Raw genomic sequence first — 21,574 nt, forward strand, 5'->3', positions numbered from 1 at the left:
CGCTCTGTCTCCCAGGCTGGAGTGCAGTGGCGCGATCTCGACTCACTGCAAGCTGGAAGCGGGGCTTTTAGTACCCCTATGCCGCTAGCCAGGGACACCACCTCCGTGTTTTGGTGTGGCTCCTTTTGTATTTTTCTGCACATACATTTTATTAGGCAAGTTAAGGTTATAGCGTGTGTTTTTTGTATCTCACACCTAAAAATGTGTTCCTCTTAATGTAAGCATTTTCTCATTTTATGAAAAAATTCCCCCTGTGTCAGTTTTATGGGTTATCACAATGTTTTGATTATTTCTTTCTGGAATCAGTGTGAGTTATGGAGCACACTTAAGGACTTTCCAAATGTTGGCTGTTTCTAACTTGGCGCCGAGCGCCTTTGGCCTCCTTTCCGACGACGCCCTCGGGACGTGTTGGCGGGACGGGCGCAAGACGCGGTTGGGCCAGCCCCTTACAAAGCCCTACGAGCTGCTGGGACCCAGACTGGGGCAGTGGGGACCACGCCCCATCTCCGACCCCACGGGGACCGGGGACCGGGCCGGGACTGCGCCAGCGGGGGCCTCGCCCCATCTCTGACCCAAGAGGAACTGGCAGCGGGCAGCAAGCGTAGGCCTCTCCCCGCGGGACGCCGAACGCGCAGCCAGACGCGGTCCCCGGGCCCCCTCCCAGAGCGAACACGCGCCCAGGCCCGCTCTGCCCGAGCCGTCACTTGGGGGCGGCGCAGCGCGGACGCGCACCCTTGCCTCGGGCGCCTGCGCAGGAGGCCGCATCACGTGACCCACCGCGGCCCCGCCCCGCGACGAGCGCCTGTCGGTCACGTGACCCGCCTCTGCGCGCCCCCGGGCACGACCCCGGAGTCTCCGTGGGCTGCCGGGGCGCGCGTGCGCGGAGGTGAGCGGGGCTGGGGCTGAGCGAGGGACGGTTGGGTAGGGCAGTCGGCTGCCCGCGCGGCCTCTCAGGTGGGAAAGCTGAGGTTGTCGCCGGGGCCGCGGGTGGAGGCCGGGGATGAGGCAGCAGGTGGGACAGTGACCTCGGTGACGCGAAAGACCCCGGACACCTTTAGGTTCTCCTCGTCCGCCCGTTGCTCAGCGAGGGAGGCTCTGCGCGTGCCGCAGCTGACGGGGAAACTGAGGCACGGAGCGGGTGAGACACCTGACGTCTGCCCCGCGCTGCCGGCGGTAACACCCCAGAAGCGGGTTTGAACCCGCCTAGCCGCGCCCCCAGCCTCTTTCCCTGAGCGGAGCTTGAGCCCCGGACCTCTATCTAGTCCTCGCTGTCTTTATCTGAGTTCAGCTCAGAGTTGAACGGGGAGCCGCTCTCCTGTGTCGGGCTGGGGCTGAAGGCTGCGGCTTCCCGCTTCTAGGCTTTCCCCTTTTGATTGATGCAGTGCTCAGTCCTGGCGGGGACCGAGCCACCTCTCCCGCTCCTGCAGGACGCACATGACTGGGTCTGAATCCCTGGGGAGTGAGGACACCGTGGTCTGAGTGAGGGCCCCCGGGGCCAGCTCTGAGATCTGAGTGTCTGAATCACAAAGACCCCCTTAGGCCAGGCCAGGGGTGACTGTCTCTGGTCTTTGTCCCTGGTTGCTGGCACACAGCACCTAAAACCCTTGGAAACCGAGTGATGAGAGAGCCTTTTGCTAATGAGGTGACTGATGACTGGGGACACCAGGTGGCTTCGTGATGAAAGCAGATGGCCAGAAAGACCAAGGCCTGATGACTGGTTGGAATGGAAAAGGGGTGAGGGGCTGGAGATTGAGTTAATCACCAGTGGCTTAGTCAACCATGCCTGCATAATGGAGCCCCAGAAAAACGCACAGGGATCAGAGGGCTTCCCTCCGGGTTGCTGAACACACCAACGCATTGGAGGGTGGTGCGAGCAGAGAGCACGGAATCAGTGCCCCCACCCCACACCAGGCCCCACGCATCTCTTGCATATAGCTGTCTGAGTTTTATCCTTTGTAATAAGCCAGCAAATGTAAGAAACGCACTTCCCTGAATTCTGTGACCCTGAAGAGGGAGTCCTGGGAACCCCTGAGTTTATAACTAGTTGATCAAAAGTACAAGTGACAACCTGGGGTTTGCCATTGGCCTCTGAAGTGAGGGCAGTCTTGTGGGACTCAGCCCTTAACCTGTGGAGTCTGCGCTGACTCCAGGTAGCGTCAGGATTGAATTGATTCGTAGGACAGCCAGCCATGTCCAGAAAGTTGCAGAATTGATGGGCGTGAGAAAAACCCTACACATTAGATGTCAGAAGTGTGGGTAAAATGTTTCACCCTCCAGCCCAGAGAGCCCTAATTTACGAGTGGCCCACGGTGGAACACCAAGTCCGGCCGGGGGCAGAGTGTTCCCAGCCTAGCCTTCTGTAACATGACATGACAGGTCAGACTCCCTCGGGCCCTGAGTTCACTTCTTCCTGGTGTGTGACCAGCTCCCAGTACCGGAGAAGGTTTCATGGTCCTCTGCTCCAGGGAGCTTCACTGGCCAGGGGCTGCATTCTGAAATCCTTCCCTGCCTCTGCTCCAAGGCCCGTTCCTCAGAGACACAGACCCCTCTGATGGCTGATTTTGGTTTGAGGGCCTCCCTGCATTCCTCCCCCATGGCCTTGCTCCTAGGACACCTTCTTCCTCCTTCCCTTGGGGTCAGACTTGCATAGGTGCAGTGGCTCTCCCAGCCTTCCCCACTCGCTCCCCATGGTGTATTACACGTCAAAGTACTCCCCTATTAAAATCCATGCATATTGAATCGCATGTGGGTTCCCGCTGCTCCTGGGAGGAGCCAGACTAATAGAATGTTTGTCATAAGATGCTAATGTACAGACAAGCAAAACAAAGGGAGTTGGCGCTTGTTAATCTTACCAGCAGTCATGAAAGCAAACTGCTGTATCTCATCTGCACACGACATCCTTGTTGTGTCTGTATCTGAGGCTCCAGGTGCAGCCACTGTTACGAGACTGTTTCTCCCCCACGTGCCTCAGTGGCTGGGAAGGGTTCTGATCTGCAAAGTCGCCAGAGGTTAAGTCCTGTCTCTTTTGTGGCTTTGCCACCCCTAGAGTGTCACCCTCAGCTGCAGTGCCCGGGATTCCCCACTGTGGTATATCTGTGCACCAGTCAATAGGAAAGAGAGCAGGGGAAGGTGTCGGGTCTCCCTAAGGACGTATGAGTTGCCAGAATCACTTCCACTAACACCCAGTGGACCAGGCCACACCTTTATGCAGAAGTGGGGCTCCCAGCCAGGCGTGGTGGCTCACCCCTGAAATCCCAGCACTTTGGAAGGCCGAGTGGCGGGTGGATCACTTGAGCTCAGGAGTTCGAGACCAGCCTGGGCAACATGGCGAAATCCCATCTCTACAAAAATACAAAAATATTAGCCGGGTGCGGTGGTGTGTGCCTATAGTCCCAGCTACTCAGGAGGCTGAAGTGGGAGGATTGCTTGAGTCTAGGAGGTGGAGGTTGCAGTGAGCTGAGATCTCTCCACAGCACTCTGGCCCAGGCGGCAGCTGTTTGGCCCGTTTCAAGTGTCCACCTGTCTTGCTGGTCTTCCTGGGGACATTCTAAGCGTATTTGATTTGTAACATTTTAGCAGACAGTGCAAGTGCTCTGCACTCCCCTGCTGGAGCTTTTCTCGCCCTTCCTTCTGGCCCTCTCCCCATTCGAGACAGCACTGCAGCACCCACCCTGGCCGCCTTACCCCACCTGCCTGGGTGCTGCAGTGCCAGCCACGGTTGTTCTCAGAGCTGCTTTGAGAGCCCCGTGAGTGCCGCCCCTCCTGCCTCCCTGCTGAACCAGCTTTCTTCTCCTGCAGGCCTCCAGGAGCTGTCCGGGTCATCTACCATGGGAGTGAGGCACCCGCTCTGCTCCCGCCGGCTGCTGGCCGTCTGTGCCCTTGTGTCCTTGGCCACCGCTGCGCTCCTGGGACACATCCTGCTCCATGATTTCCTGCTGGTTCCCCGAGAGCTGAGTGGATCCTCCTCGGTCCTGGAGGAGACTCGCCCAGCTCGCCAGCAGGGAGCCAGCAGGCCAGGGCCCCAGAATGCCCAGGCACACCCCGGCTGTCCCAGAGCAGTGCCCACACAGTGCGACGTCCCCCCTAACAGCCGCTTCGATTGTGCCCCTGACAAGGCCATCACCCAGGAACAGTGCGAGGCCCGCGGCTGCTGCTACATCCCTGCAAAGCAGGAACTTCGGAGAGCCCAGATGGGACAGCCCTGGTGCTTCTTCCCACCCAGCTACCCCAGCTACAAGCTGGAGAACCTGAGTGCCTCTGAAATGGGCTACACGGCCACCCTGACCCGTACCACCCCCACCTTCTTCCCCAAGGACATCCTGACCTTGCGGCTGGACGTGATGATGGAGACTGAGAACCGCCTCCACTTCACAGTAGGCAGGGCAGGGGCAGAAGCGGGGGCAGGGGCAGAGGTGGGGGCGGGGGCAGAGGGTGCATGTGGGCAGCGACACACATGCACCTCACAAGGGTGGGGTGCGTGTTGCACCACCGTGTGCTGGGCCCTTGCTGGGAGCAAAGGTGTGAGCAGACACGGCAGCGCCCCTCGGGGAGCGGTGGGGACACCACAGTGACAGGTGCTCCAGAAGGCAGGACTTGGGGCACATTCATCTTTATGAAAAGGTGGATCAGGTAGAGTAGGGCTGCCAGAGGTTGCGAATGAAAACAGGACACCCAGTAAACCCGATTTGCAGATACCCCAGGCATGACTTTGTTTTTTAGCATAAGAATGCAATATTTGGGATGTATTTATACTAGAAAAGCTGCTTTTGTTTATCTGAAATTCGGAGTTATCAGGTGTTCTGTATTTTACCTCCATCCTGGAGGACGCATCCTCCTCCTGGCTCTGCAGATGAGGAAGCCGCGGCTCAGAGAGGTTGAATGCGCTGCCCGTGGTCCCACACCCACGTGCGACTGCACCAGGACCTGACCCTGTCCTTGGGGTGCGGGTTCTTCTCTGGAGAGTAAGGGGGCTGTGGGGGACATCGATACACCCCCGTTTCTTGTAGATCAAAGATCCCGCTAACAAGCGCTACGAGGTGCCCTTGGAGACCCCGCGTGTCCCCAGCCGGGCACTGTCCCCACTCTACAGCGTGGAGTTCTCCGAGGAGCCCTTCGGGGTGATTGTGCGCCGGCAGCTGGACGGTCGTGTGCTGTGAGTTTTGGGCTGTGTGTCAGCACCCTGATGGGGAGGGCGACGTGTGTTTCTCACATGATGGGGAGGGCGACGCGTGTTTCTCGAACGGGATGGGGAGGGCGATGCGTGTTTCCCACGCAATGGGGAGGGCGACGCGTGTTTCCCGCGCGATGGGGAGGGTGACATGTGTTTCTCGAACGGGATGGGGAGGGTGATGCGTGTTTCCCACGCAATGGGGAGGGCGACGCGTGTTTCCTGCGCGATGGGGAGGGCGACGCGTGTTTCTCGAACGGGATGGGGAGGGCGACGCGTGTTTCCCATGCAATGGGGAGGGCGACGCGTGTTTCCCGAACGTGATGGGGAGGGCGACATGTGGGCGACGCGTGTTTCTCGAACGCGATGGGGAGGGCCACGCGTGTTTCCCGAACGTGATGGGGAGGGCGACGTGTGGGCGACACATGTTTCCCGCGCGATGGGGAGGGCGACGCGTGTTTCTCACATGATGGGGAGGGCGACGTGTGGGCGAAGCGTGTTTCTCACAGGGCGCTGCCTGGGTGTTTTACTCATGTAGGTCTAAATCCCACATAAACACGTGCTTAGGACTGACCAAGTCCCTGCTTGTCATTTAACTCAGGAGAACCACAGCGCTTGGATTTGCTTTAATCTTAAGAGAAGTCGCCTTTGGAAACACGTTTTTCTTGTTTTGCTCTTTCATTTACTCAGTGTTCACGCACTGACCCTGCGTGTGCTGGGTAGTTTGGATCCTGCTTTCGGGGATGGTCACACAGTGAGGGGAAGCCATAAGCAAGTCCATGCAGACACAGCATCAGGGAGCAGCCACAGCATCAGGGAGCAGCCACACAGAGAGCACTCTAGAAGCCAGCTCTGCAGACATGGGGCAGGGATGTCCCCTGTAGAAGCCAGCTGTGCAGACGGTGGAGACAGGGATGGCTCCTCTAGAAGCCAGCTGTGCAGACATGGGAGCAGGGATGGCTCCTCTAGAAGCCAGCTGTGCAGACATGGGAGCAGGGATGGCTCCTCTAGAAGCCAGCTGTGCAGACATGGGAGCAGGGATGGCTCCTCTAGAAGCCAGCTGTGCAGACATGGGAGCAGGGATGGCTCTTCTAGAAGCCAGCTGTGCAGACACAGGGCACAGGGGTGGCCTCTCTGTAAGGCAGCTGTGCAGATGTTGGGGGCAGGGTTGGCCTTTCTGGAAGCCAACTGCATAGATGGAGGGGCAGGGGTGGCCTCTCTGGAAGCCAGCTGTGCAGACGCAGGGGGAAGGGGGGCCTCTCTGGAAGCCAGCTGTGCAGACGCAGGGGGAAGGGGGGCCTCTCTGGAAGCCAGCTGTGCAGACGCAGGGGGAAGGGGGGCCTCTCTGGAAGCCAGCTGTGCAGACGCAGGGGGAAGGGGGGCCTCTCTGGAAGCCAGCTGTGCAGATGCGGGGCACAGGGGTGGTCTCTCTGAGGTAACCTCTGAGTAGAAAGACCCAAGAGAAGTTTGTCAAAGCATCTTATCAGGCTAGGTGTGGTGGTTCATGTCTGCAGTTCCAGCACTTTGGGAGGCCAAGGTGGGAGGATCACTTGAGCCCAGGAATTCAAGACCAGCCTGGGCAACATAGCGAGACCCCATCTCTAAAAATAAAAATAAAAAATTACCCGGGAGTTGTGGCACATGCCTGTGGTCCCAGCTACTCAGGAGGCTGAGGCAAGAGGATCCCTTGAGCCCAGCATTCTACAAGGTTGCAGTGAGCCATGGTTTTGCCACCGCACTTCAGCCTTGGTGACAGACTGAAACCCCGTCTCAAAAAACAAGCAACAGACAGGCACCTTGACAGATTTCGGCTGTGAAAGCAGTCAGCGTAGTCTTGCCCAGGGAATGGTGGGTGCGGTGTGAGCACGTTCTGTGAAATTAGCTGTGATGTGTTAACAGAGGACACGTCTTCCTGTGGACGGGGCTTATCTGTGGCTTTCATTCCTTGGAGGTGCTGTTTGCCTTGCACTTGACCCCCAGCAAACCCCAGGGGTCCCTCTGGGGCGTGGCTGGGCCTGGATCTGGGAGGACTTTGGCCACAAGCTCCTAGGCCTGGAAAGGTTCTGTTCAGCCCCCGCCTAGCCTTGCTTGGGGTCAGGGTTCACGGGACAGTTCTGGTGCCGGCTGGTTCCTGGAGGTCAGCCACTTGGGGGCCCGTCGGGGTGGTGTGGGCCCAGCCAGGCAGTGCACCTCCTCTGATGTGCCCTGAGTGTTTATCATGCTGGTGCCAGGGTGCCAAGGGCTACAGGGCTTGGCACGGTCACCTGTCCCAGGGTCAATGTGCTGCAGGGCTGGCCAGGCCACTCCGCCCTCCCAGGGCACCAGGGCCTGGGGGTGCTCTCTGGGTGCTTTCGGGCTCATCTGGCCCCTTGGGTGTGAGCAAGCCTGGCTGGCCTCTGTCCTGCAGGCTGAACACGACGGTGGCGCCCCTGTTCTTTGCGGACCAGTTCCTTCAGTTGTCCACCTCGCTGCCCTCGCAGTACATCACAGGACTCGCCGAGCACCTCAGTCCCCTGATGCTCAGCACCAGCTGGACCAGGATCACCCTGTGGAACCGGGACCTCGCGCCCACGGTACAGCAGTGGGCAGCGGGCAGCGGGCGGGGGCACAGAGCTGGGGAGCACAGGTGCTGAAGCGCCGTCTCCTGCGTGTCCCAGCCCGGTGCGAACCTCTACGGGTCTCACCCTTTCTACCTGGCGCTGGAGGATGGCGGGTCGGCACATGGGGTGTTCCTGCTGAACAGCAATGCCATGGGTAAGCTGCCCACCGCCCAGCACCTGGGCCGGGGTCTCCTCCGTGCTGCCCGCCACCCAGTGCCCGGGCCGGGTCTTCTCCGTGCTGCCTGCCCTGGAGACTGGAGGTCCACATGAGGGGCCCTGGGCACAGTGCTGGGCCTCGTGTTTTCTGGGAAATGAGTCCCATGGGCTGATGCCTCTCCCAGCTCTGGCCTTCTGTGCTCCTAAGGAGGGTTCTGGGGTCCTGCCTGGAGGTGGGCTGGGGCCACATATCATTCCGTCCCGTGCCAGGTTCCTCCTGAGTCAGGCTTAGCACGGCTTCCCCAGGCCACTCTGAGCCCCCCATGGGGAGAGAGCCTTGCTGTCCGCCTGTGGTTGGCCCATCTGTGGGGTGCAGAGCCCTTCAGGTGAAGAATCTGTCCCCAAACCCCAGAGCTGCTTCCCTTCCAGATGTGGTCCTGCAGCCGAGCCCTGCCCTTAGCTGGAGGTCGACAGGTGGGATCCTGGATGTGTACATCTTCCTGGGCCCGGAGCCCAAGAGCGTGGTGCGGCAGTACCTGGATGTTGTGGGTAGGTCCTGCTCCCTGGCCACGGCCCCCACCACGAGGCTGCCTCCCGCCTCGCTCATGAAGTCGGTGTTGGCCTGCAGGATACCCGTTCATGCCGCCATACTGGGGCCTGGGCTTCCACCTGTGCCGCTGGGGCTACTCCTCCACCGCCATCACCCGCCAGGTGGTGGAGAACATGACCAGGGCCCACTTCCCCCTGGTGAGCTGGGGTGGTGGCGGGGGAGGCGAGGGGCTGGCTGGGATGCGTCTCCTCAGGCCGCAGCAGATGGTCCCGTGTTGTGGCTGCAGGACGTCCAGTGGAACGACTTGGACTACATGGACTCCCGGAGGGACTTCACGTTCAACAAGGATGGCTTCCGGGACTTCCCAGCCATGGTGCAGGAGCTGCACCAGGGCGGCCGGCGCTACGTGATGATTGTGGTGTGTGCCCCCACGCTGTGGGTCTTTGGGAAGGGGGCCGCCCGGTGCCCAGTGGTGGCTCCTCTGTGTGGCATCATCCTCGTGCCTGTGTGGTCATCGAGGATGTTTTCTGAGGGTCTCTGTGATATCGAGGGAGTATCAAGTTGGTAGGCTTGGCCCCTGCTGTCCAGGGAGGTCAGGTTTGAGGGTCCCTGGAAACGGGTTCTGTCCGATGTAGGTTACTTAAACTGCCTTAAAGCGAAAGGCCAGAGGCACGATAAGCTGATGTCGCCTGGTCCTGGAAAGTAGAGGACCTGATGGCCCCGGGCGCGGGTAATGTGGGAACTGTGGAAGCTGCGTGTGCCTTCTGGCCGTGCCTGTCCTTCAGGCCGGCTCTGAATCGCTGGAAAGGACGACGTGAGTGAGGGCAGCTTCTGGCTTCCGGCCCTCATGCTAGCACCCCAGAGCGGAGACTTCCCGTCAGCTCCCATAGAAAAGCCCAGGGCAGGACTCTTGAGTCAACAAGCACAAAGAGGCCCTTCCCTGAGCCAGTCCCACAGCCAGAAGGATGCAGTTTGCGGACTGGTCCAGCCCAAGTCCTGGTGCCCGGCATGATGGCCAGAGCAGGAGGTGGGAGGCAGGGCGAGCTGAAAAGACCCAACCGCTCCTGCCGGGAAGATCCGCTGCCGCAGAGGAAGCGCCGATGAGACGTGGCGCTGTGCTGCCGCTGCCCGTCTCCAGCCCTGCCCTCTGCGGGCAGCAAACATTAGTAGCCCCTAGGAGCAGGAGTGGAAACAGACCTCTTCTTTCTCACGTTTTTTTAATTGTAAAAGAAAAGTGATTACTGTGGAACACTTGGGAAACTCTAGAGGTTTAAAGACAAGGTAAAGCTTCCATTCCGGCATGCCCCTCATCAGCCAGCTGGCCCTGACTCCCCTGGCCCTGGCTCCTCTCCAGGCGGGCGTGTGCAGGTACACAGGCGGGCGTGCTGTACACACGCATGATGTCATCCCCCGCCTCGTCCTCTCGCTGTCTCAGTTTCCCGTGTTCCCTGTGGCTGGCGCCAGGGCTCTGGGCCGCCCTTACCTTAACGGGTTTCCCTCTTCTCAGGATCCTGCCATCAGCATCTCGGGCCCTGCCGGGAGCTACAGACCCTACGACGAGGGTCTGCGGAGGAGAGTTTTCATCACCAACGAGACCGGCCAGCCGCTGATCGGGAAGGTAGGCCAGGGCCCAGGGGACGGGTTGGAAAGCAGAGGCCTCCAGCCAGGAGGAGCCGGCAGCTGCTCAGGAAGAGGGTGGGATTTGAGGAGCCAGCACACCCAGTGGGAGAGCTGAGAGGAGTGGGCCACAGTGGTGACGATGGTGGCTCCTACAAGGAATGCCCCCATGAGTTCTTCCATCAGCAGGCCTTTGACTTCATGGGCAGCTGGACCTGGCCCAGGCACAAGCTCTGCAGACCCTCAGTGAGGCCTTAGGGTCCTCCTTGTCCTCCCAGCTCCCCCAGTGGCCTCCGGGCAGGGGCCCCGCTGAGGGAGCAGCTAGGGAGGGTCTGGTGCGAATGTGAGATTCCCTGGCAGGGCTTATATGGGGCCGTCTCCACTGCCCTTCTCCCTGACGCTCTCTGGTTCTGAAGCCCAGCCCCTGGGTGACGTGTTGGGGGTGGCCCCTTGTTTTCCCCAGGCTGAGGCCCCTTGGCCCCGCATCAGTTCCTTGTGTAGAAAGAGCTACCCGTTGACCCCCAGGGTGCAGGTCCTTCAGATTTACAAATGTGGGCATCCCCTAAGAGTGAGGCTGCCCCTCTGCTCAGGCTGAGGCTCAGTGGGGCTTCCGTGCAGGCCCTGGGTGGGGCCGGGTCTCCCCACTCTAGCCTCTCGTTGTCCAGGTGTGGCCTGGGTCCACTGCCTTCCCTGACTTCACCAACCCCGCAGCCCTGGCCTGGTGGGAGGACATGGTGGCTGAGTTCCATGACCAGGTGCCCTTCGACGGCATGTGGATTGTAAGTGTGGCCCCTCCCGAGCATGCCCAAGGCCCCTGGGGACTACCCCACCCTCCTCACTCTGGGCAGAGTCACCCACCAGCAGAGCTTCTCTTGCAGGACATGAACGAGCCTTCCAACTTCATCAGGGGCTCTGAGGACGGCTGCCCCCACAATGAGCTGGAGGAGCCACCCTACGTGCCTGGTCAGCTCACCCCCCACCTACCCTGGGGACTTCATCAAACCAGAGACTCCCTTGTCTGGCCTGGGCGACTGAGGGCCCTCATCTCTGAGAAGCAGATGGGCCAGCCAGGAAAGGGGCGGGAGGGGAACCCCAGGAGAAAGGCTCAGGCAGGGAGACTCAGCCAAGCAGTGAGGACAGGGTGGGTGCAGAGGCCCAGGCCCTGCCGGAGGAGGCGCTGCTCGGGGGTGCTTTGCCAGAGCACAGTGAGGCTGACTTAACTCAGGGCAGTCTCGATAGGCGCAGGGACCACGAAGCAAGGACCTACCCGTACGTGGGGAGAGGTCAGGCCCCACTCGAATGCAGCGCGGGCAAGTGGGTTTCTAGCCAGGGAGCAGGGTGGGGGTCAGAGGTGGGAATTACCAAGAGGAAGCATGGGGGTCAGGGGGTTTCCGGCTAAACTGACCCAGCAAGATTCTTGCCGAAGGCAGGCCAGGGTGACCAGACGTCCCCTGAGGGTAGTGGAGGAATGGGGCTTCTTGCCAAACTGACTTCGCAGGAATGGCAGAAACTGGGTTTTACAAGGAAGTACACAGATGGGCCTGGGAGAAGGTTTGGGGGCCTGAGGCTGTAGCTTGGCCAAGCGAAGAATCAGTCAGAGGGTGGGGTTTGGAGCTTAGGTAAACAGGCAGGGGGATGCTTGGAACGGGCTAAGAGATGGTGGATGTGAAGTCTGGGGGTCTGCAGAGCCCAGCCCCTAGCACCCACCCGGCCCTGTCTTGGAAGCAGTGGAGATGGTGCAGGATGTGCCCCAGGTTCCCAGGGCAACACCAACCCCACAGGGGCATGGGGAGCGGCTGCAGGTGCACCTCCAGGGCCAGCCTGAAGAGGCAGCGACCTGCACGGGGGCTCCCGGGAGGTGGGGGGCAGGGAGGGCACCTTGGAGCCTGCCGGGAGGAAGCTCCCTGGAAACCAGCCCCTGCCTCTTCCAGGGGTGGTTGGGGGGACCCTCCAGGCGGCCACCATCTGTGCCTCCAGCCACCAGTTCCTCTCTACACACTACAACCTGCACAACCTCTACGGCCTGACTGAAGCCATTGCCTCCTACAGGTGAGGGCCCCGTCCCTCCCCTTTGGGCTCTGCCCTCACAGCCTGTCCCATAAGGTTGGGGCCTCTGCAGGGCCTCAGGGAGGAGGAAAAGCAGAGGCCCAGACCACCCGGGGTCTGCTGGCAGCCTGAGTGCTGTCCCCACCCGCTGCCTGCACCCCAGCCTGAAGCTGGAGAGCTCCCTCCCACTTCATGCCTGAGGCTTGGAGAGGAAGGACCCTGGATGCTGACAGGGAGTCTGCATCAGCGGGGACCTCATGACTCCTGTGAGGCTGGGGAGGTCCTGGACAGAGGCAGCTGTGCCCGCAGACGTGGGCAGTGGCCTCACCGTCCTCCTCCCTAGCCTCTGCCTCATCACAGACAGCTCCTTGCTCCCAGCTCTGCCCTGCTGGTGACAGGGTTCCCGGGTGACCCTGCTGCACACAGCCCTCACGGTGTCCCTTACCCACCCAGGGCACTGGTGAAGGCTCGGGGGACACGCCCATTTGTGATCTCCCGCTCGACCTTTGCTGGCCACGGCCGATATGCCGGCCACTGGACGGGGGACGTGTGGAGCTCCTGGGAGCAGCTCGCCGCCTCCGTGCCAGGTGAGCTCCTACCAGGAGGGTCTGCTCAGCGGAACAGAGCTGGGGGCCTCTATGGGAGGCTTGCCTGGGCTCCCTGCCCACTCAGCAGGCGGGGCTCTGGGTCCCTTGGCCTGAGCTGGCTCTGCTGCAGCAGACTGAGGCCCAGCCTGACTCTGCCTTTCCAGAAATCCTGCAGTTTAACCTGCTGGGGGTGCCTCTGGTCGGGGCCGACGTCTGCGGCTTCCTGGGCAACACCTCAGAGGAGCTGTGTGTGCGCTGGACCCAGCTGGGGGCCTTCTACCCCTTTATGCGGAACCACAACGGCCTGCTCAATCTGGTAGGGTGGGGGTGGCGGCGTGGCAGGTGGGGGATCCCCCCACCCCAGACTCTCCCCTGGGAATCCCTCCCCCGCTGGAGAAGCACCCCATGCTGGGTGGTTAGGAAGTGCGGGTCTCCCGAGGCAGGGACTCCGGGGGACCGCGGCCCCAGGACCCAAGGCCTCCTTTGTCCCCGCCTGCCCTGCAGCCCCAGGAGCCATACAGTTTCAGCGAGCCAGCCCAGCAGGCCATGAGGAAGGCCCTCACCCTGCGCTACGCACTCCTCCCCCACCTGTACACGCTGTTCCACCAGGCCCACGTCGCTGGGGAGACCGTGGCCCGGCCTCTCTTCCTGGAGTGAGTGACCTGGGCAGGGGCGTGGCCCATGTGTGCCCTGGGGGAGGGGCACGTGACACCCGGGCTGCCCTGTCCTGCTGCGGGCCGTGTCCCCCAGGACCCCGCAGGTTGCCACTGAGTGAGACAACATTTGGGCCTGGCTTAAGGGAGAAGGGCAGCAAGAAAACCCAGTAATATCCCCAGACAGGTCTTAGTACACACGAGGAGTTCCTAACAGCGGCCCCTCACGTCAGTGTGTTGAGGGAGGATTCCCAGAGAGGAAGGTAATAGTTAACTATTTGCGGAAGTCAATTTATTTTTCTTGTGTACCATAGAAACATAAGTTCCAGATAAATAGTTGATGTCAAAAATCAAACTGTGGAGGCCAGGCGCGGTGGCTCACGCCTGTAATCCCAGCACTTTGGGAGGCTGAGGCAGGTGGATCACCTGAGGTCAAGAGTTCGAGGCCAGCCTGGCCAACATGGTGAAACCCCATCTCTACTAAAAATACAAAAATTAGCCAGGCGTGGTGGTGTGCGCCTGTAGTCCCAGCTACTCAGGAGTCTGAGGCAGGAGAATCCTTTGAACCTGGGAGGAGGAGATTGCAGTGAGCCGAGATCGCGCCACTGCACTCCAGCCTGTGTGACTCTGTCTCAAAAAAAATAGAAATCAAGCTGTGAAAGACTCCACAGGAAAAGAGAAGTGAATGTGTGCCTCTGCTGTGGAGGCAGAGGGCTAAGTATCAAGGCAAAGAGAAAGGGAAAGGTTTCATTTAGGAAAAAAAAAAAAGGTAAACTTTATTTGACCATAGCAGAAAAAAAAAAATGTAAATCTCTGAATATAAACACAAAAAGATTAAAACTGCTCTGAACATGGATTGTAACAGCAGAGAAGGCATCGTCAATAAAACGGCAAATAGCCACTCTTCCTAATAGATAGAGAACTCGTACGTTGGTGAGACCAAGACTAAGAACCAAACTGGAGGAACACTATTTGCAAAACAGGAGATACGAATGGTATCCACACGTTCTTCACCAGGAAATCCAAGAAACGCAATTTGTGTTTTAATGACTATTTTAATGACCTTGTCGTTTCTTTCACTACACCAATTTTTTGTTTTTTTTTTTTTAGTGGTTGCCATAGGGATTACAATTAACATCTTAATTTTAGCCTCGTCGGAACTGATGCCAGCTTGCTTTCAATAGTGTAAAAAAGCTTTGCTTCTATGTGGTTTCCATTGCCTCTCGTTCCTCTGTGCTGTTCCACATCTGTATACGTTATGAGCCCATCCACGCAGATTGATAATGACTGCCTTATTCAGTTGTCTTATAAGTCAAATAGGAGGGAAAAATGGGTTACAAGCAAAAAGTACATACATACTGTCTGCCTTTTATATTTACCGATAGTAACCTTTACCCATGTTTTTATTTCTTTATGTGGCTTTGACTTCTTGTCTAACATTTTTCGTTTACACAGAGGGACTCCCTTTAGTATTTGTTGTAGGGCCGCTCTGCTGGTGATGAATTCTCTCGCTTTTTGTTGACTTCAGAGTCTCTTAATTTCTCTTTCTCTTTTTTCTTGGGACAGAGTCTCTGTTGCCCAGGCTGGAGTGCAGTGGCGCGATCTCGGCTCACTGCAAGCTCCACCTCCTGGGTTCACCCCATTCTCCTGCCTCAGCCTCCCAAGTAGCTGGGACTGCAGGCGCCCGCCACCATGCCTGGCTAATTTTTTTGTATTTTCAGTAGAGACGGGGTTTCACCATGTTAGCCAGGATGGTCTCGATCTCCTGACCTCATGATCCGTCCGCCTCGGCCTCCCAAAGTGCTGGGACTACAGGCATGAGCCACCGTGCCCGGCCAATTTCTCCTTCATTCTTTGAAAGTTCTGCTCAACGTAAAGTTCTTGACTGGTGGTCATTTCTCTGAACACTTTGAACTTGTCAGTCCATGGCCTCCATGATTTCTGCTGAGTAGCTTCTGTCTTGCCTCTTCCCAGATTCTCTGTCTTTGGCCTTTGAAGCTCCGATGGTGTGTCTAGGTGTAGATCTCTTTGACTTCATCTTGGAGTTTGTCGAGCTTCTTGGACATATGCATTAATGTTTTTCATCAAACTTGGGAGGTTTTTCAGCCATTATTTCATAAAATATTTTTTCTGCCCCTTTCTGTCTTCTACCTCTGGGTCTCCCGTTCCACACATTGGTATGCTTGACGGTGCCCAGGGGTCTCTGCAGCTCTGTTGACTCCTTCCTCGTTGTGTTTTCTTTCTGTTCTTCAGACTCCATAGTCTCGACTGCCCCATCTTCAAGGTCACTGATTCTTTTTTCCGCCTGTTCTCATCTGCTGTCGAGCCCCTCTAGTGAACTTTTCCTTTCAGTTGCTCTCTTTTCAACTCTGGAATTTCTGTTTCATTCCTTTAAATTTCTCTTGTTAAGGACATTCCCTATCTGGTGAGTCATGTTCTCACACTTTCCTTTAGTTCTTTAACCGTGGTTTCTCTGAGCTCTTTGAACACATTTAAAGTAACTGACATAAAGTCTTTGTCTAGTAAGTCCAATGTCTGGGCCTTTTTAGGGACAGTTTTTTTTAACTACTTTCCCCCCATCTGTGGGCCATACTTTCTTGTTTCTTTGCATGTCTCATACATTTTTGCTTCAGACTGGACATTTTCAGTGCAGCCACTGTGGTCGTCAGATTCCCCATCCCCCTCAGGCCGCGCTGCTGTTGCTGATTGTTTGGTGACTTTCTTGCGCTAATTCCATAAGGTCTGTGTTCTTTGTTGTGTGTGGCCACGAAAGTCTCTGCTTGACTAGCTTAGTGGACAGCTGATGGTTGGACAGATACCCTTCACACGTGGCATCCGTGAGGCTCCCAGCCTTTGCCAGGTGGCTGGGGTGAGGTGGAGCATCTTCAGCACTTAGCGAAGCTGAGGATTCTTGCTGTTCTTACAAAGATTCAGCCGTTTTCTTTTTTTTTTTTTTTTTTTGAGACGGAGTCTCGCTCTGTCACCCAGGCTGGAATGCAGTGGCCGAATCTCAGCTCACTGCAAGCTCCGCCTCCCGGGTTTACGCCATTCTCCTGCCTCAGCCTCCCGAGTAGCTGGGGCTACAGGCGCCCGCCACTTCGCCCAGCTAGTTTTTTGTATTTTTTAGTAGAGACGGGGTTTCACCGTGTTAGCCAGGATGGTCTCGATCTCCTGACCTCGTGATCTGCCCACCTCGGCCTCCCAAAGTGCTGGGATTACAGGCTTGAGCCACCGCCCCCAGCCGCCGTTTTCTTAAATACACGCTCCCCAGATCACTGCAAGCCTGTGGTTAGTTTCTGGAGTCCTAAAAATGTCAATTCTGACCATTTTTGCCTATGTGTCTGTTTTTACAGAGAAGAGGATTTCAGAGGTGTTTATTTCACCATTTTCACTGACATCACTCCAAGAAATGTAATTTGCAAGAAATATTTTGAAGCAGGAAGATACCATTTGTTTTGCCTCTGAATTAGAATACATTAGAGGAAATGAGACTATCTCTTGCTGGCAAGAACACAGTGAACGGAATAGCAGGGTGGAATATAAATTAGCACATTTGTGGAAAGCAGCAGTACCTATCCGTCAGTATTTTTGAGACTCACGTTGAATTGATGCGTTAATTTTACAAATAGAAATAGGGCCTAAAGAAGTCACCTCAAAAGGCATGAAAGCTCCATGAATTGAGTATCCATGCAGGGATCATAGCTGAGTACTGGATGCTGCCTGCACGTCCGGGGGTCGGAAACAGGACGTGGGCAGAGCCGCATCACAGGGCAGGACGGTCTCCGTTAGACGGAGACTCTTCCGCAGAGCTGCTTGCGCGTGCACATTCATCTTTTTGTCAGATGTTAATTCAGGTTGCCTGTGGTTAGGGGATTGGAGGGATCTTTTCTCTCTGTTGATACTTGTTTGTACTTTCCAAATACTTGACCGATGAGCACGCACTGCCTTGGTCACTGGAGGATAAGTGAGCAAGCAAAGGGAGGCCAGTGCTGTGTCCATCCTGGTGCCTCAAGTACAAGCCCCTATTCCTGCCCTGAGCCCAGCTGCCAGAATGTCCTGGGAGACGGCCTCTCCCAGCTCCGGCATTGACTTCTGTCTGCCGCAGTCATCCCTGCCCGTCTGACCTGAGTCCTCCAAGTCCTCCAGCTCCTTGAGCTCCAGAAAGCAGAATTCCACCTCTCCTCCCGTGTCTCCCTGTGGGGGGCACGAAAGCCAGCCCCATCCCATTCATCGCCCGTATGCCTGTGTGCCCGTCCCCCTTGCAGGTTCCCCGAGGACTCTAGCACCTGGACTGTGGACCACCAGCTCCTGTGGGGGGAGGCCCTGCTCATCACCCCAGTGCTGCAGGCCGGGAAGGCCGAAGTGACCGGCTACTTCCCCTCAGGCACATGGTACAACCTGGAGACGGTGAGTCTGGGGACCCTAAACCCCAGGGGGGCAGGAGACCAGAGTGGCCCTCCCACCTGCCCCCTCCACCCAGTTGGTGTGACCAGGTGGCGGAAAGCGGAGCATATGTGTTGAGTCCCGGCCGTGTGCCAGGCCCCAGCCCGGGTGGTCTGCACCCATCAGCCCCTCCACTCCTCACACCATCCCCATTTCCCAGATGAGCAGACTGAGACCTGCTCGCAGAACCTCCCTGAGTCCCACGGCCGTCACAGGCTGTGCTGAACCAGCATACCCAGGCCTCTCAGGCTCTGTCCCCACTCAGTGGTCAGGAGGGTCCCTACGGTGAGCCCTGAGTCTGCCCCTGAAGTCATAGCTCAGCCCGTCTGTGCCAGGCCTCCTAGGCCTCCACGTGGAGCCCCGGGAGACAGAGAGCCTGGTTCCTGAGGACAGCATGGGGGGCCTCGGCACGGCCCAGCATCCTTCTCAAAGCAACATCTCCCTCCAGGTGCCAATAGAGGCCCTTGGCAGCCTCCCGCCCCCACCTGCAGCTCCCCGTGAGCCAGCCATCCACAGCGAGGGGCAGTGGGTGACGCTGCCAGCCCCCCTGGACACCATCAATGTCCACCTCCGGGCTGGGCACATCATCCCCCTGCAGGTACCTGATCCAGGTGGCAGAGCCAGGGGAGGCACAGGGAGATGGTGGGGGAGAAACCCAGGCAGGACTTCTGAGGGGCCGCCACCGCCAGTGTAGGTTACCAGGGAGCCAGCCAGGCCCGTGAGGTGGGGAGGGCACAGCCCTGCAAAGGCATGGAGTGTGGTCAGCAGGAGCTCAGTGGCTGCACGGTGGAGGTGCTGCCGGGCCCGGCCTCCAGCAGCCGTGGGATAGCACATGAGGTGGGGCGGGTCTTGGGCCATCACCACAGGGTTTCAGCCCCTGCGGCCGCAGGCTTTCCTGCAGATCCTAGTTCCTGGCAGCCTGGTGCTGTCCCAGCCTAGCATTCGCAGGCACCAGGGTGGGGATGATGACATCATGTGTCCTTCCCTTTCCAGGGCCCTGGCCTCACAACCACAGAGTCCCGCCAGCAGCCCATGGCCCTGGCTGTGGCCCTGACCAAGGGTGGGGAGGCCCAAGGGGAGCTGTTCTGGGACGATGGAGAGAGCCTGGAAGTGCTGGAGCGAGGGGCCTACACACAGGTCATATTCCTGGCCAGGAGTGTGAGTCCTGGGGCTGCTCAGGCTGGTGGGTAGGGGGCGGCCAGGGGTTGAGGAGGGGTGAGGAGAGCTGGGCTTGGGGGTCCCACAATGGCTGCCTGCCACTGGGGCATTCTGCCAGGTGGGCCGGGGTCCTAGAGTGAGCAGTGGGACCGTGCACTCTGCCCTTTCGTCTACACAGAGGGAGGTCGTCCCCCTGAAGCCATCATGAGTCCCTGTTCTCATGGGTGTCCCTGCCCCAGCTGTCTGCTGACACCTCCACATTCTCTGTCTTTTCATCTCTCTCTGCTCGGCCCAGAACACGGTCATGAATGAGCTGGTACATGTGACCAGCGAGGGGGCTGGCCTGCAGCTGCAGAAGGTGACCGTCCTGGGCGTGGCCACAGCGCCCCAGCAGGTCCTCTCCAACGGCGCCCCTGTCTCCAACTTCACCTACAGCCCCGACACCAAGGCAAGAGGGCCCAGAGGGGCACAGGCTCCCGTCCCCCAGCCATGGTGCAGGGGGCAGAAGGTGCTGGGGGTCCTGGTGACCCGATGCCAGGAGCAGAGACGCTGGGACCTCCCAAGGGGGCGTTTGGGGAGGAGTGGGAAGGGTCAGGCCACACAGGCTGTGCCTTTCGTCCTTCTGTGTCTGCACGTGGGTGATGGGGCCACGATGGCGACCCTCGAGCCGTGTTAAAGCAGCACTGCCTTTCCGGCACGTGTTAGGGTGACCGGCACTGAGAGCCAGGGTCCCCCTGTGCCTGCTGGGGAGGAACCGGGCGCAAAGGATCCCAGGGCTGGATGGAGCCACCTCCTGAGCGCCGGGCCTGGCTGCTGCTGGGATCTCGGGGCCAGCTAGAGCTGCCTTCTGAGCGCTGGGGTCTCGCTGCGGCTGGGATCTCGTGCTGCTCCATTTGTGCTCTCTCTTTTCCAGGTCCTGGACATCCCTGTCTCGCTGTTGGTGGGAGAGCAGTTTCTCATCAGCTGGTCTTAGCAGGGCGGAGTGTGTGAAGTCTCTCCGGAGGGAGACTGGTTCCCCAGGGCAGCAGAGCCTGTGTGTGGGCAGCAGCTATGTGTGGGCCTGGGGGTTGGATGCGTCACCTGCAGCTAAGCACTGACCCGAGCTCCCACATCGCTCGTTTCTACCTCCTGGGCCGGGGCTCTGACTCCCAACATGTCTAGGAGAGGTTTCTCCCTCTATCGCGCCGTGGGCCGGGGCCCCGGAGGGCTGCTCTGCGTTAGTAAGATTGTCAGGTTTGCCCCCCTCACCTGTTGCCGGTGTGCGGGCAGCATTAGCCACCCCCCTCCATCTGTCCCCAGCACTGGAGAAAGGGGTGCTCGGATGGAGGTGTGGGATGTGCGCCTCAGTTCCTGCCTCGCGCCTGCTGCTCCACCCCAACACCACCACAGCCCGGCTGCCCAGAGGGCTGGATGCCTGCTGGTCCCCGAGCGAGCCCCGGAACTCAGGAAAATTCACAAGACTTGGGAGATTCTAAATCTGAGGTGCAATTGTTTTTAATAAAAGGGGCATTTGGAATCAGCTTCTGCCGGTCTCTTTGGGATTCAGGGCAGGGAGCATGTGTCCAGGGGCCCTGGAACCGAGGCAGTTCCTTTGTCCTCAGCAGGCCCCCGGACATTCCCACGGAGGGTACGCACCATCCTCTGTCTCAAGCTGGCATCCATTGCATCATGTCCCCATGTCACGAGGCCTGACGTCACCTCATATGCTGTCCCCATCTCACATCCCATCACCTCACATCCCTGCATCACCTAAAGCCCCATGTCACCTTTGTGTCCCATCTCACATCCCTACCTCATGTCCCCGTGTCACCTTCACATCCCATCTCACCTCCCCTCCCCATGTCCTCTCTCCCCACCTCACCTCCACTCCCCTCCCCTCCCCTCCTCACCTCTCCCCATTCATCCTCACACTCCTGCCTCCCCCATCTCTAAGGTGACTGGGGAATGTCCAGTGGGGCCTGGTGTCAGGCATGTGGTGGGAGATGTGGCCCCCAGGGCTGTGTAGACAACAGGAGCCTGGAAGGAAGGGGCCTTCCAACAGTGGGGCCTAAGACCTGAGGCAGAGGCCAGAAATCTGTCCCCAGGTGATGCAGTTAGAGAGGATTTCAGGCCCAGGTTCTCCCCGGCGAGCCCAAAGAAAGGGAAAGAAGCCCATTTTATTGAAATAACAACACCAGGAGAAATCACTGCCCTTAGCTAGTCAGACACTTCATTTTATCACTTAGAATTAGTGGGGCCAAAGAAGTGGCCAGCCTAAGCCGGGCGCAGTGGCTCACACCTGTAATCCCAGCACTTTGGGAGGTCAAGGCGGGCAGATCACTTGAGGTCAAGAGATCAAGACCAGCCTGGCCAACATGGTGAAACCCCATCTCTACTAAAAATACAAAAATTAAGGCCAGGCACGGTGACTCAGGCCTGTAATCCCAGCACTTTGGGAGGCCAAGGCAGGTGGATCACGAAGTCAAGAGATCAGACCATCCTGGCCAACATGGTGAAACCCTGTCTCTACTGAAAATACAAAAATTAGCTGGGCATGGTGGTGCACACCTGTAGTCCCAGCTACTTGGACTCGGGAGACTAAGGCAGGAGAATTGCTT

The 21,574-nt window shown here is 58.4% G+C and overlaps 1 protein-coding gene across 12 annotated transcripts; it reads left to right on the top strand.

The window, feature by feature from the left end:
- Positions 1–800: 800 nt before the first annotated feature.
- On the top strand, positions 801–20,496 carry GAA (alpha glucosidase). 12 transcript variants are annotated; one of them, XR_013407421.1, is made up of 21 exons: positions 801–886; positions 1,059–1,138; positions 3,799–4,373; positions 5,007–5,152; positions 7,575–7,740; positions 7,825–7,921; positions 8,353–8,472; positions 8,552–8,670; positions 8,760–8,891; positions 9,981–10,091; positions 10,756–10,869; positions 10,969–11,053; positions 12,022–12,139; positions 12,590–12,723; positions 12,888–13,039; positions 13,228–13,376; positions 17,642–17,783; positions 18,268–18,461; positions 18,775–18,977; positions 19,273–19,425; positions 19,891–20,496. XR_013407421.1 is itself a non-coding variant. In XM_077973121.1 (21 exons), the coding sequence occupies exons 3-21, from the start codon at positions 3,828–3,830 to the stop codon at positions 19,948–19,950; spliced, it is 2,859 nt and encodes a 952-aa protein (XP_077829247.1). In that variant the 5' UTR covers positions 801–968; positions 1,059–1,138; positions 3,799–3,827; the 3' UTR covers positions 19,951–20,496. The 12 variants fall into 12 exon arrangements, 8 of the variants coding, with proteins under 8 accessions (XP_077829247.1, XP_077829246.1, XP_077829248.1 ...); XM_077973121.1 differs by having other exon boundaries at positions 801–968; positions 18,268–18,417; positions 18,813–18,977; XM_077973120.1 differs by having other exon boundaries at positions 801–954; positions 18,268–18,417; positions 18,813–18,977.
- The last annotated feature ends 1,078 nt before the right edge of the window (positions 20,497–21,574 follow it).

Source organism: Macaca mulatta, chromosome 16 (genome assembly GCF_049350105.2).
Source record: "Macaca mulatta isolate MMU2019108-1 chromosome 16, T2T-MMU8v2.0, whole genome shotgun sequence".
Lineage (NCBI taxonomy): Eukaryota > Metazoa > Chordata > Mammalia > Primates > Cercopithecidae > Macaca > Macaca mulatta.

Bases quoted from the DNA above. Each gene is read 5' to 3' on its own strand.
- GAA (XM_077973117.1), top strand. From the start codon at position 3,828: ATGGGAGTGAGGCACCCGCTCTGCTCCCGCCGGCTGCTGGCCGTCTGT. The intron at 10,870-10,968 runs GTAAGTGTGGCC...CTTCTCTTGCAG, and splicing joins CCTTCGACGGCATGTGGATT to GACATGAACGAGCCTTCCAA. The intron at 18,978-19,272 runs GTGAGTCCTGGG...TGCTCGGCCCAG, and splicing joins TCATATTCCTGGCCAGGAGT to AACACGGTCATGAATGAGCT.